At 38.3% G+C, this 15,869-nt stretch overlaps 1 protein-coding gene across 5 annotated transcripts in view; it reads right to left on the bottom strand.

Annotated features, from left to right (window-relative positions):
* SETDB1 (SET domain bifurcated histone lysine methyltransferase 1) overlaps positions 1 to 8,125 on the bottom strand; it is a 30,698-nt gene extending 22,573 nt beyond the window's left edge. Inside the window, exons 1-3 of one of the 5 annotated variants that reach the window (XM_034654227.1) lie at positions 7,985 to 8,125; positions 6,664 to 6,934; positions 5,703 to 5,854 (exon numbers count right to left, since the gene is read on the bottom strand). In XM_034654227.1, coding sequence (XP_034510118.1) covers positions 5,703 to 5,854; positions 6,664 to 6,923 — 412 coding nt within the window. In that variant the 5' untranslated portion in view covers positions 6,924 to 6,934; positions 7,985 to 8,125. The other 4 variants (XM_034654226.1, XM_034654225.1, XM_034654228.1 and 1 more) reach the window with 4 other exon arrangements.
* Between the last annotated feature and the right edge of the window lie 7,744 nt (positions 8,126 to 15,869).

Raw genomic sequence — 15,869 nt, 5'->3', positions numbered from 1 at the left:
CGGTCTCATCCAAAGCACAAAGAGAAGACTGAAGAAAAATGAACAGAGCTTCAGAGACTTATGGGACAATGTGAGGCATTCTACCACATATGTAACAGGGATCTCAGAGGGCAAGGGGAGAGAGACTGACTGGGGCACCCGGCTGGCTCACTTGGTAGAGTGTGCAACTTGATCTCAGGGTCGTTAAGTTTGAGCCCCACAATGAGTGTAGGGATTACTTAAAAATAAAATCTTAAAAAAATACATTGAAAAAAAAATATATTTAAAAAAAAAAGAAATAATGACTGAAACACTTCTAAATTTGATGAAAAACTTGAATCTACAGTCCAAATTCAATAAATCTCAAGTAGGACAAATACAGAGAGAATTACACCTAGACACATCGTAGTCAAACTACTAATATCGAAAGAGAAAATCTTAAAAGCAGTAAGACAAAAATGACTCACAACCAGGATACAAACAACAATTTCATCTGACTTTCCATCAGAAATAATGGAGAGCAGAAGACACTGGGATGGCATATCTAAAGTGCCAAAAGAAAACAGTCAATCAAGAATTCTATATCCCATGGGGCGCCTGGGTGGCTCTGTCAACTGGGCATCTGCCTTCGGCTCAGGTCATGATCCCAGGGTCCTGGGATCGAGCCCCACATTGGGCTCCTTGCTCAGTAGGGAGGCTGCTTCTCTGTTTCCCTCTGCCTGCCACTCCCCCTGCTTGTGTACGAAGGCAGAGAATTCACTTTTAGCAGAACTACAAGAAATATTAAAGGAAATCTTTCCGGCTGGAAAAAGATGACACTAGATGGTAACTCAGATCCATATTCCTATGGAATAAAAAGCAACGGAAGTGTAAACATCTGGGTAAATATATATTTTTCTCTTTTCTTCCCCTAAGTTCTTTAAAAATAAGATTGGTCCTTGCAATAATTATAACACTAAATTGTTGGCTTTAAACATATGTAGATGCAATATATTTGACAACAGTATCACCCAAGGAGAGAGTGAAAATGGAGCTATCCTGGGCAAAGTTGTTGTATTTTACCAGAATTAAGTCAATATTAACTTGTAGTAGATAATGATCAGATAAATATCAAACACTTTTTAAAAAGCTAAAAAAAAATCAGAGGAATTAAAATGATTTACTGATATATTTGTCTGACATGAAGAAGGCAGTAAAAAAACCAGATAAATATAAAAAATATGGGGGGAAAAGAGCAAAACGATTGATATAAATCCACCCATACGGATTCACATGAACTATGAATGTACTCAACACTATTTAAAGGCCAGAAACTGTGAGACTGGATTTAAAAAAAACTACAAGATCTGGGGCGCCTGGGTGGCATNAAAAAAAATCAGAGGAATTAAAATGATTTACTGATATATTTGTCTGACATGAAGAAGGCAGTAAAAAAACCAGATAAATATAAAAAATATGGGGGGAAAAGAGCAAAACGATTGATATAAATCCACCCATACGGATTCACATGAACTATGAATGTACTCAACACTATTTAAAGGCCAGAAACTGTGAGACTGGATTTAAAAACTACAAGATCTAACTATATATTGTCTGTTAGAGATACACTAAATTTAAAGAAATAGATTTTAATTTAAGTAAAAGGACAGAAAAAGACACAATATGCAAATGGTAATCATAATAAAAATGGAAATGCTATATTAATATATGATACAACAGACTTTAAGAAAAGGGATATCACTTGACACAGAGATATCTTTTAATAATAAAAAATCAACTATAAATGTATATGTAATAGACCCCCAAATGGAGGAAGCAAAAACTGAAGTAAATTGAAAGGACAAACAATCCAACAACTTTAGTTCAAGATTTCAAAACTCCTTTCCAAGTAACTGTTAAAACAACTAGACAGAAAATTAATAAGGACACGAACTTGAACAGCACTATTGGCCAGCTTAACCTAACCAACATTTATAAAATACTCCATCCAACAGCAGCAGAATACAAATTCTTTTCAAGCACACATGGATCATTCTCCAGGACAGATAATATTTTAGGCCATTAAAAAAAATCTAAATAAATTTAAGAGGATTAAAATAATACGAAGTATATTTTCTGATCACAATGTAATTAAGTAAAAAACTCACAACACAAAGAAATCTAGGAAATTCCCAAATATTTGAAATAATCAATTGGTCAAAGAAAAATCACAAAGGAAATGAAAAATTATGAGTTAAATGAAAATACAACATACAAAAATTTAGGAGATGCAGTAAAGCAACATTTAAAGGGAAATTTATAGCTTTAAATATTAACATTAGCAAGAAAAAAAGATGTAAAGTCAAATCAATAATCTGTTTTAATTTTAAGAAACTAGAAGAAGAAGAAGAACAAATCAAACCCAAGTCCATGGAAGGAATAAAGATCAGAGTAGAAATTAGTGTAATAGAAAACAGGAAAACAGTAGAGAAAAATAAGTTAATGAACCCAAAAACTGGTTTCTTGGAAAAAAGCAAAAAAAAATGACAATCCATTAGCTAGATTAACCAAGCAAAAAAAAAAGAGGAGATCCAAATAACCAATATCAGGAATGAAAGAAGGGACATTATTACAGAACATACAGAAATTCAAAAGAATCATAAGGGAATACTATGAACTTTCTGGCAATAATTTAGACAACTTACATGAAATGGAAAAATTTCTAGAAAGATACAAATTAATGAAAGGGACCTGAGAAGGAATAGAAAATCCAAATGGACATTATCACGTAAAGAAAAGTAATTAGTAATTAAAAACCTTCCCACAATAAATTCAATGTGGTATCCTGTAATGGAAAAAGCCCAGAAATCAAAAGTGTAGAGATTAGGTGAAAGTAATGCACCCATGTTTGCTTCTTACTTTTGAAGTAAGAAGCAAAGTAAGTATGCCCATGGTAACATAAAATACTAACATTAGAAAAAACTGAGGAAAAGTATGCAAGAACTCTCTATTATCTTTGCAATTTATAAAAAAATATAAAACTATTCCAAACTAATAAGCTTATTTAAAAAAAAAAAACACCTATCCACAAAGAAAAATCCAGGTCAAGATGGCCTCCCTGCTGAATTTATCAAACATTTAAGGAAGAAATAATACTGTTTCATACAAATTCAGAGGAGGGAACATTTACCAATTCATTTTTATAAGGCCCATAATACCCTAACACCAAAGCCAAAAAAAACATATTACAATAAAACTACAACAGCACTCATGAACACAGGTGCAAAAGTTCTAAACAAAATATTAGCAAATCTAATACAGAAACATATAAAAAGGATTATACACTAAGACAACATGGCAAGGGTAGGACGGGGGGGTTATCCCAGGAATACAAAGTTTGTTTAACATCCAGAAAATCATTATTGTAATGCTCCTTATTAATAAGAAAAAGGACAAAACCTCTATGATTATCTGAGAATGATACAGAAAAAGTAACTGGCAAAATCTAAAATCCAATCAAGCCATGATAAAAACTCTCAGCAACTAGGAATAGAAGCAACTTCCTTCTACCTGACAAAGGATACTACAAAAACCCTACAGCTCACATTACAATTAATGCCTAAAGACCAAATGCTTTCCCCCTAAGATAAAGAGCAAGGAAAAGATGTCTGCCCTCAAGTCTTTTATTCAACATTGTACTGGAGGTTCTAGAGAGTACAATAAGGCAAGAAGAAGAAATAAAAGACATCTATATTAGAAAGGAAGAAGTAAAATTGACTTTATTTGCAGACAACATGAGGTAACACACAGAAAATCCAAAGGGATTCACAAAAAGCTTCTAGAACTAGTAAGTGAGCTTATTAAGGTCACAGGCTATAAGATTCATATAAAAAAATCAACTAAATTTTCATATCCTAGCAACAAACAATCCTAAAATGAAATTAAGTAATCTCACTCACATTAGCATTAAAAATAAAACATTTATGAGAGAATGCATTAGAAGACTGAGTATTTGTTAAAAGGTAATACTCCTTAAATTGACCTTTAGATTCAATATAGTTCCTATTAAAAACCCTAACAGGTTTAAAAAAAATGTTTTTTATAGAAACTGATGAGGTGATCCCAAAATTTATTTGGAAGTTATAAGAAATACAAATAAATATGAAGCACTTCCATCAAGTGATTTTAAAACATACCATAAAGTTACAGTAATAAAAGCAGTGTGGTGCTGAGTATAGAGATATTTAGATCAATGTGACAAAACAGAATCTGGAAATAGACCCTCATATACATGGCCAGTTGATTTTTGACAAGGGTACCAAAAGGACAGTCTTTTCGACAAATGGTGGTGGAACAACTGGATAGCCATAATCAAAATAAACAATCTGCCCTCAACCCTTACCTGGAGAAGTTTTACTCTTAAAAGACACCGTTAAGAAAGTGAAAAGACCACATCTGAGAGAAAGTGTAAAATATATCTGATAAATGAATTGTACCTAAAACTTAAGTTCTCTAAGTCAATAATAAAAAGACAACACAATTAAAAAAAAAAAAAGACTAAAGATTTGAATAGATGTTTCCCCAAAGAACATACATAAACGGCAAATAAGTATGTGAAAAGATGCTCAACTTCCTTAGGGAAATGCAAACTACAATCCCAATTTGATATCACACACACACACACTAGAATGGCTAAAAGACCGACAATCCCAAGCACTGGCAAGGATGTAAAGAAACTGGAACCCCATACTTGGCTAGTGGGAATGTAAAATGGTATAGCCACTTTTGATAACAGTAAGGCAGTTTCCTAAAAACTCAAACATACACTTACCCTAAGACCTAGTAAATTCTACTCCTAGGTGGAATATCCAAGAGACATGAAACATAATGCCCATATAAAGATTTATACAGAAATGTGTAATAGCAGCATTATTCCTAATAGCCCCCAAACTGGAAACAACCCAAATATTTATCAATTAAAGAATGGATAAGGCGCTCTTCAATAGCTCAGCTGGTAGAGCAGAGACTGTAGAGGGAAAGAATGGATAAAAACCTGTGGTATATCTATAAAATGAACTATTATTCAGCAAAAAAAGGGGAGCAAACTATGGATACCTGCAATAACATAGATTAATCTCAAAAACATTATGCTAAGGGACAGAAACCAGATACAAAAGACAATAAATTGTGATTCTATTTATATGAAATTTCTAGAAAAGGCAAAAAGGAAGCAAGCAGATCAGTAGTTACTTGGGTGGGGGGGTGAAAACGGAGAATGTAGGCAAACAGGTATGAGGGATGTTTTTGGGGTAATGCCAAGTATTCTAAAACTGGACTGTGAAGACTGCACTACTATATAAATTTACGAAAACTCAAACTATATACTTAAAATGGGTGAATTTTATAGTACATAAATTACACCTAAAAAAACCCTCAAAAGTAGACAAACCCAAAAATCTACCATTTTGAGATACATACATAGGTGCTAATGCCACCTATAAAGAAAAGGAAGGGAATTCAGAATAGAGGTTACACAGAATGGGGAAAGGAAGGTCATTCCATCAGGAAGTAGTACATAGGGGACATCTATGATACTAAAATGTTCTATTTCTTTTGGTAATAGACACGTCCAACAGTTTGGAATATGTAGTCAGTGACAATGGTTTCTTCTTTCTTTTATCTAATTAACTTCCGGTCTTTCAATTTCAATCCTGAGACTTTCTACCTGTAGCCTTATCTCTTACCTGAATCAATACTGAGGACATCATCATCTTCATCAGGAATCTCGATTATTTCTGTAGGCTGGGAAGCTTCATCCTCAGAGCTACTGTCCCGGTATTGCAGACCCAGTTTGGAATAAAAGTCCTTCACCAAAGACTCACAGTTAGTCACTGCCCTAATATTGGAACACATGTAGAAAAGGTCAAAGCCAGCAGAAATAGGTGTAAAAGCCATCAGAATTTATACATATTTAAGTATACACTGACCTCAATTTAACAGGCCAAGTTTCTTCATTTAGAATTCATTTTTATTTTTATTTTTTAAGTAGGCTCCACACCCAATGCGGGGCTTGAACTCACCACCCTGAGATCAAGACCTGAGCTGAAGTCAAGAGTTGGACGCTTAACCAACTGAGCCACCTAGGCACCAACCATTTAGAAGTTAAAATGCTTTTCTCATAGAAAAATGTTTAAATAGTGGTTTCCAGGCTAGTTCCTCAAAAATCCAAAATAAACCCTGAGTACAGTCCTCTCAACCACATCTCATCATTTACCTTATTAACTGAAAATGTGTTCTAAGTGACAACTAACGTACCAGACACAAATCTTCCGGGGATTTAGAGTAGATACAGGGCTCGTGCTCCACAGTTACACAAGACAGCAACACTTTACAATCTTCACTTCCTAGATCACCCCACTAAGAAAACAAAGCAATTGTTTGGAAACAGGATAGAGGAGAAAAAAGGGGAAAGGACTCAAGAACTCCCCTACTGCTGACTATACATTAGCTTCTGATAGATGAATATTCTATATATGGGTGGTTGAGGTCAGATTTTGGATCCTAACCTATGAGGAAGAGGAAGGTTCTATACATTTGTACCTTGTAAAGTATAAAGTGCTTTATAAAGTGCACAATATCATGAACAATCATACTTCTAAAATGTCTGCCAAAGGGGAGATTTCCTATTTCCCATGTAGTCCTCACCTGGATGCATCATCAAAGAGCTGGTCAACATGGGCCACCTCAGATTCCTTCTGTATTACCCACGTTTCCAACTCTGCTAGTTGCTTCTTACGCTGTTGTACACAGTCCATCTTTTCTAGTTCTTCATCGATGAACTGCCGAAGTTCCTCCATCGAGATACCCAGCTCCTCAACCACAGCTTGTTGCAGCTCTGCAATCTCTTCAGACTCCACTGCAGCTGTTGCTGCATCCAAACCAATGCACCCAGGGAGGGAGGACATGCTGTTGTCCTCTACATGGAACAGAAAACTAAGATTACCTGTGGAGTCATAACCACCAAATATCAGTACCCCAATAAAACTCATTCCCACTACTTGTTATTCAAACACAGTTAAGCTCGATTCTATGTTCTCTCTCTCCATTCTCCTGTATCTGACGCTAAGATTTTGTAGCATTCGTATCTTATCCTATAGACTACAGGCCTAAGATTTAAAAGTTTGAGGGCATGGAGAACATATATTATGCAGCAGGGAGCTACCGAAAATAATGTTTTAGGAAACGGAAGAGAACCAATTTGCTGAGGAAGGTATCTCTGTGACCTGTGTTCCTTAATTCACTAAAGAGATAAATCTTTGTTGCATGCTATGCCAGTTCGAACACTTATCTCCATCTGGAGGGCAGCGGTTAGTCCGTAACTCACTAAAACTCGTTGTTTCCTCTTTAACTACTTGTTCACCTTACATTACTTTGCTTCCAAGTGGAAATTTGCTTTTTTAAAGTCTATTAACCCTTAAGCATACAGAAGCAAAGAGGTTTCCCCAAAGTAAAGGGAACTTAAAGCAATCTGGGTATAAAATGTGGCTACATAAAAAGTAATTCAAATAACCCATGCATTAGTGTTAACTGTTTTGATAAAACGGTTCAAGCAAAACTGATGCCAGAATGCCGTGCGACCCCAAGGCCAGTTCTCACTGCCTCCATTTTTCCTTTGCCCGCACACCGCCCCACCCCCGCGCTACCCTTTTTGGGGGTGCGTCCCACCCACCCCGCAAACCCAGCTCAACCCCGCCCCCGATCGCCTCTCGAGGAAGACTTCCTTCCCACCCTCGCCCAACCTCCTCCCACAAACAAAACATTCCAGACAGGCCCCTGGCCTCCAAATACCTCTATTAACTGCTTCCAGCTACAACGGTTCTTTTTCACCAGCCAGACCCCAGACTCGAGACTCAGGGGTCAGCCTCGGTGGGGGAGAACGAAACCGTAAGGAAAAGGGAGCAGGGGGAGGGGAAGAAGCGTGAGGGAGGGAGGGAAAGGGAAACGAAAGAGACGCCCGGAAGCAAACCTCAGGTGCCGTTCCGGTCGCCACGACGGTGGCCTGACGGGGTCAAACCCAAAGCTTCTGAGAGCCCCTCCAAGGCCAGGAAAACTCAGACAAGTACGCATGCGTCAAAGCAGACCCGTCCAGGACATACGTGGGCGGCGACTGGCCGGGTGAGGAGGCGTGGCCTGGAGTATTTTATAGAAGCTCCGCCTCTTCCGCCAACCCTAACTAATGGCAGCAATATTAGTTTATCGTGTGGACTCAGTAGGCAAACGCTTAGGTTTAGATTTTCTTTCTTTTTTTTTTTTTTTAAGATTTTATTTATTTATTTGACAGAGAGAGACAGCCAGCGAGAGAGGGAACACAAGTAGGGGGAGTGGGAGAGGAAGAAGCAGGCTCATAGCAGAGGAGCCCGATGCGGGGCTCGATCCTGGAAAGCCCGGATCACGCCCTGAGCCGAAGGCAGATGCTTAACGACTGAGCCACCCAGGCGCCCCAGGTTTAGATTTTCTATCTCACCCTGTTGGTTTTATCACACAAACGGTATAAATTGTAACGAGTGGAGGAATATCAAGATGTAACAGGAAAAACGTGATAATATCCTCTCCTCCCTCCATCACTTATTACTCCTGGGGCTTTGAGGTAAAATAGCTTAGTTTTCTAGGCTTGTATGTACAAGGTCATGAATGTGGATTTTTTTTTTTTTAAGATTTTATTTCTAAGTAAGCTTTATACCCAGTGTGGGGCTTGATCTCACAACCCTGAGAACAAGAGTCACATGCTCTGCCCTCTGAGCCTGCCAGGCATCCCTGAATGTGGATTTTGTTTTGTTTTGCTTTTATTTCACACGTGGACATCCCTTGAAGTCAATAAAAACTGTAACACTTGCCTTTTTGACAATTGCATAATACTTCATAGTGTGGCTAAATCTTACTTAGAAAGATGTTCTCAGTTTTTAGCTACTACAAATAGTACAACAATAAACATTAGCATCCTTTTGAAGTAGTACTTTTATTTCTGTGGAAGAGATTCCCCAAAATGGAATCTGAGGAAAAAGTATATATATGTACTCTTTTTTTTTTTCATTTTAATAGAATCTACTCTCAAATTACTATTCAAAAAGGTTGAAACAGTTTTTACTCCCACTAGCAAATCTCTGAAAGCATGTTTCCCCACACCCTCATTAAGATTGGATGTTAACTATTTAATTTTTAAACATTTGATGGGTCTTAATAGCTGCATCAGGATAGACTAAGTTGTGTTGTGGAAACAAACAATTCCAAGAGTTTAAAACAAAAACCATGCATTTTTTGCTCATGCTGCATAATCTTCTCTCGTAAATTGACATTGGAGCTCTGCGAGGATATCTACTCAGAAATCCAGGCTGATGAGTAAGTCATGCCAGAGGGAGAGACCGCTAAAGGCAGTTAAAGTGATTCAGGACACTTTCATTAACAACTCATTGTTCTGATTGAGTCATAAGGCCCTACCCAACCACAAGGGGGCCAGGAAGAACAGCCCTGTCTCATATCTGGAAGGAGAGAGAACTGGGTGTGTTTGATGAGCTAGCACTATCGACTACTACATTATTTCGTTATTGCTTTAATTTGTTCAACTATCTTTACACTAACTGTACCTAACTTCATTTAAAAGGTGTAAACCAGAACTTCTTTGTAAGACTGGAAACAGGGCCAGGCAGCCTTGAAATCCTCTCCTTGTGACCACACTTCGTGCTCATTTCACCTGTCCACCAGTTTCTTGTAAGTCCCTGTTCCCAATTGTTAAGACACTAGGAATTGAGATACAGAGAAGTGAAAGGGTCCTCTAGGTATTTCAAATTCAGCATGTTCCTAACTCATCTTGTGGTATTATTTTCTAATGTGAGCTAGAAATTTTAGACTTACTACTCCCTATAAAAAACACATGCACACACAACTGTATTTATTGAATGTTTTCTTCATACCAGGCACTGTTCTAAGCACTTTACAATTATTAATTTATTTAATCCTCACAATAGTCCTATAAGGTAGGAACTATTATTGTCTCTTTTATTATGAATAAGAAAACCGAGACACACAATTATATTAAGCATCAGAGCCAGGCAGTTTGGCCCTAGAGCTTGTGGTCTTAAACCATTATTCAATACATCTTTTTGGAAATGTTTATCATATGTTTTTCCTCCTTCCTTTTTTAATTTTACTGTTCTTGTTTGGCTCTTATTTCTTGCCTGGACAAGATAGCTTCTTAATTGGTAGCCTTGTTGTGGGACTGCCCATACTGAGCTTTAAAATACAGTTCTGATCATGTCACTCCCCTGCTTTAAAACAATGTCTTCTTTACATCTATCAAATAAAGTTCAAACTTCACAGTATAAAATTTGAGGCTCTTCAAAATTTGCTCCTGACTTAGCTCTCTGGCCATGTTTCCCATTTTCCCCTTCACACCCCTGGTTAAGTGCTATTTCCCCGACATGTTTACACATTTCACTTTTACATCTCCATACCTTCTTTCATTGTGGTCTATCACCTGGAATGCCCCTTCTCTTCCTGTCTGCTATAATATGAATTCTCGAAGGTTCAACTCAAATGTCTCCTCTATGAAGTTTTCATAGACCAGCAGTTGTCAAACTTCATCATGTATCAGAATCACCTGGAGGGTTTGTTAAAATACAGATTGCCACCCCCACCCCACCCTTGGAGTAGTTTTGGGTGGAGTCTGAGAATCTGCATGTCTAACATTTTTCCAGTAATACCTATGCTACTGGTAGGGGGACCAGAATTTAAGAAACACTGTCTTATCATATGATTTCACTTATATGTGCAATCTAAAAATCAAACAAAGAACAGAAACCGTCTCATAAGTACGGAGAACAAACTGGTGATTGCCAGAGGAGGGGGACGGGAGGGCTATGGGCAAAACAGGTAAAGGGGATTTAGAAGTATGATCTACACAGTGGGCCTGACTGGCAGTGTTGGAAAAGCATGTGACTCTTCATCTCAGGGTTGTGAGTTTGGGCCCCATATTGGCTGTAGAGATGACTTACATAAGTAAACTTAAAAAAAAAAAAAGAGGTATGAACTTCTAGTTCCAAAATAAATAAGTCGGGTGCTTGGGTGGCTTAGTCGTTTAACTATCTGCCTTTGGCTCAGGTCATGATCCCAGGGTCCTGGGTTCGAGTCCTTCATTGGGCTCCCTGCTCAGAGGGAAGTCTGCTTCTCCCCTGCTCATGCTCTCTCTTGCTCTCTCAAATAAATAAATTCTTTTAAAAAAATTTAAAAAATAAGTCAATAAGTCACAAGCAAGAAAGGTACAGTATTGGGAATATAGTTTGTATCATGACAGATGGTAACTACACTTATGATAAGCATTTTGCAATGTATAGAATTGTGAAATCACTATGTTGTACATTTGGAACTAATACAATATTGTATGTCAATTATACTTCAATTAAAGAAATCACTCACTAGATTATCCTAGACTACCCTATACTATCCCTCACCCTCTGCACAGCTAACTCCTGTCTGTGTGCTTCCATTATCTTAGTTCCTTCCACTTGTGAGTTGTCTCTGTCTGTACCTGTCTCCTTTGCTGGTTTGTGATCAACTTAAAGCTGAGGCCCTGTCTGGATCATCTTTGTTTCCCCTAGCACCTGACATATTGCCCTGTACATGTGGTGCTCTGTAATGTGTGATGAGTGAAGGGAAATCTGTTCTGCCCTGATTATGTTTCTGTTAGTTAGATTCCTTCAGCTTTCTGATGTACGTGTGCGTGTGGGGAGGGAGTGGGGGGTGGAAATGAGTAACGGGCAATGTTGAAGAGAAATAGGAGCTATTTAGGGCATCATATCCAGTCTGATTTCTTCAATGCCCGGAGAAGTCTGGTAGAAATCAGCAGTGGGACCCAGGAAGTAACTGCTAAGACCCTTGCTACTCAACACGCAGTCAAGGAGCTTGTTAGAGATTCTAAATCTCTGACCCTACTTGGGATGTACTAAATCAGAATCTGAATCTTAGTAAGATTTCCAGGTAATGTGTTTGCTTGCTAAAATTTGAGAAGCACTATAGGAAAGGCAAGTTTGAGCAGGGCCTCAATATTTAGGGAACCAAGCTCTGGCTTTTTCTTTTTTTTTTTTTTTAAGATTATTCATTTATTTATTTGAGAGAGAGAAAGCACAACCTGGGGGGGGGTGAGTAGGGGAAGAGGGAGAGGGAGAAGCTGGTTTCCCAATGAGCAGGGAGCCCAATACGGGCTTGATGCAGCGCTCAATGCAGGGCTAGATCCCAGGACCCTAAGATCATGACCTGAGCCAAAGGTAGACACTTAAACAACTGTGCCACCCAGGTGCCACTCTGGTTTTGTTTTTATTAAGGTCTGAAGACTGTCAGAAATGATCAGGCCCTGATATAAATGACTCATACTATTAAAATGTGCAAATTATTGAGGTAGATAGCTTATTGCTAGTTGAGTAATATAAAGTAATAAAGAACTGATATACTACTTGGAGTACTCACATTGGTGTGCTCAGCACAGTCATTCCTGTAATCCATTGTTATACATTGAAAAATCACAACTATGTGCTACTTAATACTTGACCATGAGAAGTCATAGCACAGGGGTCAAAACCTTGGAATGCCAAATGATCCTTTCGCTGCAGACAGACTTAAGGGAAATTAAATCATAATCTAAACATTGTTGAGTGATCTCAGAATCAAAATGAAAGAATTTGGGGATTAAAGATTCAAAGGGTTTTAGGCATCAGGAAAGTAAAGGAGCCAAATGGGGTGGGTGAGGACTGTGTTCACCTGAGAAATACGTATCTCACCTATAGGGAGAAGTTGCTACTTAATTCCAGCTAATTTTTGCCCTATGTGATACATACAATGCTTCCGGATTACCGATTTTTCAAATAAGCTTAAAAATCCATTTTTTTAGTATGTAAGCTTCTGAATTTTGAGTATTGACGATTAATTTTAAAATGTTGTACACTCTGAAATACTTTTAAAATCAGGAATTCCATGTCTAGGAATTAAACTACATATCTTTGAAATTGCATTCATTTGAATATGCATACCTTTGATATGAGGTAAGCACTAAATTATTTTCTGCAACTTTGTATCAAATAGCAAAATATTTAGGAACAATATACACTTCCATCAGCAGGTGCTGGTTAAACAAATTATAACACACCCGAAAATGGAATATTCTTCAGCCATGTTTTTTAAAAAAGGAAGCCCTTTGTGCATTGATACGGAGTTATCTTTAAGAAACATTATTAAGGGACGCCTGGGTGGCTTAGTCAGTTAAGTATCTGCCTTCCACTCAGGTCATGATCCCGGGGTCCTCAGGCTTCTTGCTCAGCAGGAAGCCTGCTTCTCTTCTCCCTTGCCTTCCACTCTGCCTATTTGTGCTTTCTCTCTATCAAATGAATAAATAAAATCTTAAAAAAAGAAGAAACATGAAATGAGAAGAGTAGGCATAGAACATGGTATATAGCTGCTGTTATTTGTGTAAATAATACGTTTTTAAACATTTTTTTCTTTGGGCACCTGGGTGGCTCAGTCTGTTAAGTGTCTGCCTCCAGCTCAGGTCATGATCTCAGGGTCCTGGCATCCAGTACCGGCTGAGCAGGGAGTCTGCTTGTCTTCCTCTCTCTGCCCCTCCCCCAATTCGTGCTCTCTCTTTTTTCTCTCTCTCTCTCAAGTAAATAAATAAAATCTTTAAAAATAACATTTTTTTCTTACATATACATAAAAGATCACTGGAAGGATACATAAGAGATTAATAGTGGTTGTCTGAGAAGAGGGCAAATGGAAGGTGGCAGACAAGAATGGGAATACGGGTTTTCACAGTACACTGTTTTATACCTTTTGAATTTTGAAACATGAAAATGGATAGTTTATTCAAAATTATTACATTAAAAATTAAAAGAAAAGGAACGTGCCTGGAAAGATACACACTCATAAATGCAAAAACAAGCTGCCGTAATAACAGTTACCTCTGGATAGAAGGATTGGGAAACATGACAGCATCTAGGAACTTTCTGCATTTACCCTTTTGTAATGTTTGAGAAATTTTTTTACTGTGTGCATTTATTCCTTTTATAATAATAATAATTTTAAAACATTGACTCAAAAAACACATACAGATCCCAACACACACGGACACACACTTTGTAGATTTTAAACACTGGAAAGCGTCTGGCCAATAAAATTTCCCAGACTGATTGATCTGTAAGCTGCCAATTTAAGGTGAGTGAAAGGAATGTTTAAGGATATCAGATTAACAGAGATAACCTGAGCAATAAAATCAGAGAGACCCTCCCCCCCCAACAAAAACAAAAACAAAACTCAAAAACCAAAAAAAAAACCCAGATCCAAGGTATGTGGGTTCCAGCTTCCTGAATCTATACACCAAGGACTGTCTAGCCACCGAGACTGGAAATAATCTACGGACCAATGACTAAGCTGCCCTCTCCCCTGAACAGCATGCACATTGGCCCTGTGAGTTTGCCTTGGGTCATTCCTTCCTTTTTTTCTTCCACAGATAATCCACTTCTTCTGTCTGATGCATTTTTTCCTTCGATAGGTTACTGTGGAAAGTCAAACCCGTGACTGTCTAGTGGCTGCATATTGATGCTCTCGTTAATCATGTGTTTGCTTGCATTTTGTTTTAGGGGGTGGGGGGAAAGGTGAGTTCACCCTATCTGAGTTCCTCGCGGGAATACACGGGAGCCTTCCACTACTGACATCAATCTTAACCTGCTTTCCTTTGACCCTGACCTGCACCTTGTCCTGAATTTCTTTTTATCAAAACAGTATACAAATCATCTCTCTCCCTCTCTCTTGCTCTCTCTCTTTCCTTAGTTTAACCAGTATAGCACTAGAACAGAGTTCTGGTGAAGGCAAAGTCTAGTACCCCATTGCAAATCTTTGGTTGCCCTGTGTCCATTTTCAAATAACCCTGGGGACTTACTCAGGCCAAGGAGGGGGCAGGCCTGTTTCCAAGAGTCAGAAACAGAGACAGTTATCAAGTCTCTGCTAACGGTGCCTGGATAGGTTTATGTCTCTGTACCATTTGGTATTGCTGTTAAAGCCTGGTTCAGCATGGTCCGTGAAAACGTGTCTCCTCCAAAATGACTGCATGCTGGTCCAAGTCCCTGCACAAGCACAAGTGATGCCCCACACTTAGATTCCAAGGTTATGGCTCTCTTAATTCCCATCCACGTGCTAGGTCACTGTTGCCCAGAACATCTGGCCGGCATGGCTGATCCAGAAAGCTTTTACAATCACTATCCCTATCACCTACTTAGGTGCCAGACTCAATCCTTCAGCCAAACCTGTGTTGGGTCTTGGTCAGTGGCCTAGTTGCCCTCTGTCCTTCCAGGGAATTCTCTTATGGACTTTCCTGCCAGTTGGCTGTAGTCTACTCTACCAAATTTCCCTAACTTCAGACTTTGAAGAGTACAGATTATGATTTCTTTTTCTTTTCTTTTAAACATCCCCGGGATGATGGTGATAACCACCACCATCGTCACTATGTACTATATGTAAGTTTCCGGTGACTCCATGATGAATTACCACAGACTCATTGGCTTAAAATAGCAGAAATTTATTCTCTCACTGTTCTAGAGGCTAGCAATCTAAAATCAAGGTGCTGGCAGGCCTGAGCTCCCTCCAAAGGCTCTGAGGAGAATCTTTCCTTGCCTCTTCCAGCATCTGGTGGTTCCACCCAAGGGTACTTTAGTTTGTGGTTGCATGACTCCAATCTCTGCCTCTATCTTCACATGGCCTTTTTCTCTGTCTCTGTATATCTTCTCTACCGTCTTTTACAAAAGACATTTGTCATTGGATTTAGGGCTCACCCAGATAATCCAGGATGAGTTTATCTTGAGATACTTAATTACATC

The sequence above is a fragment of the Ailuropoda melanoleuca genome, chromosome 2 (genome assembly GCF_002007445.2).
Source record: "Ailuropoda melanoleuca isolate Jingjing chromosome 2, ASM200744v2, whole genome shotgun sequence".
Classification (NCBI taxonomy): Eukaryota; Metazoa; Chordata; class Mammalia; order Carnivora; family Ursidae; genus Ailuropoda; species Ailuropoda melanoleuca.
The sequence above is the reverse complement of the archived record's forward strand: the minus strand, read 5'-3'. Positions and strand labels throughout refer to the sequence as shown.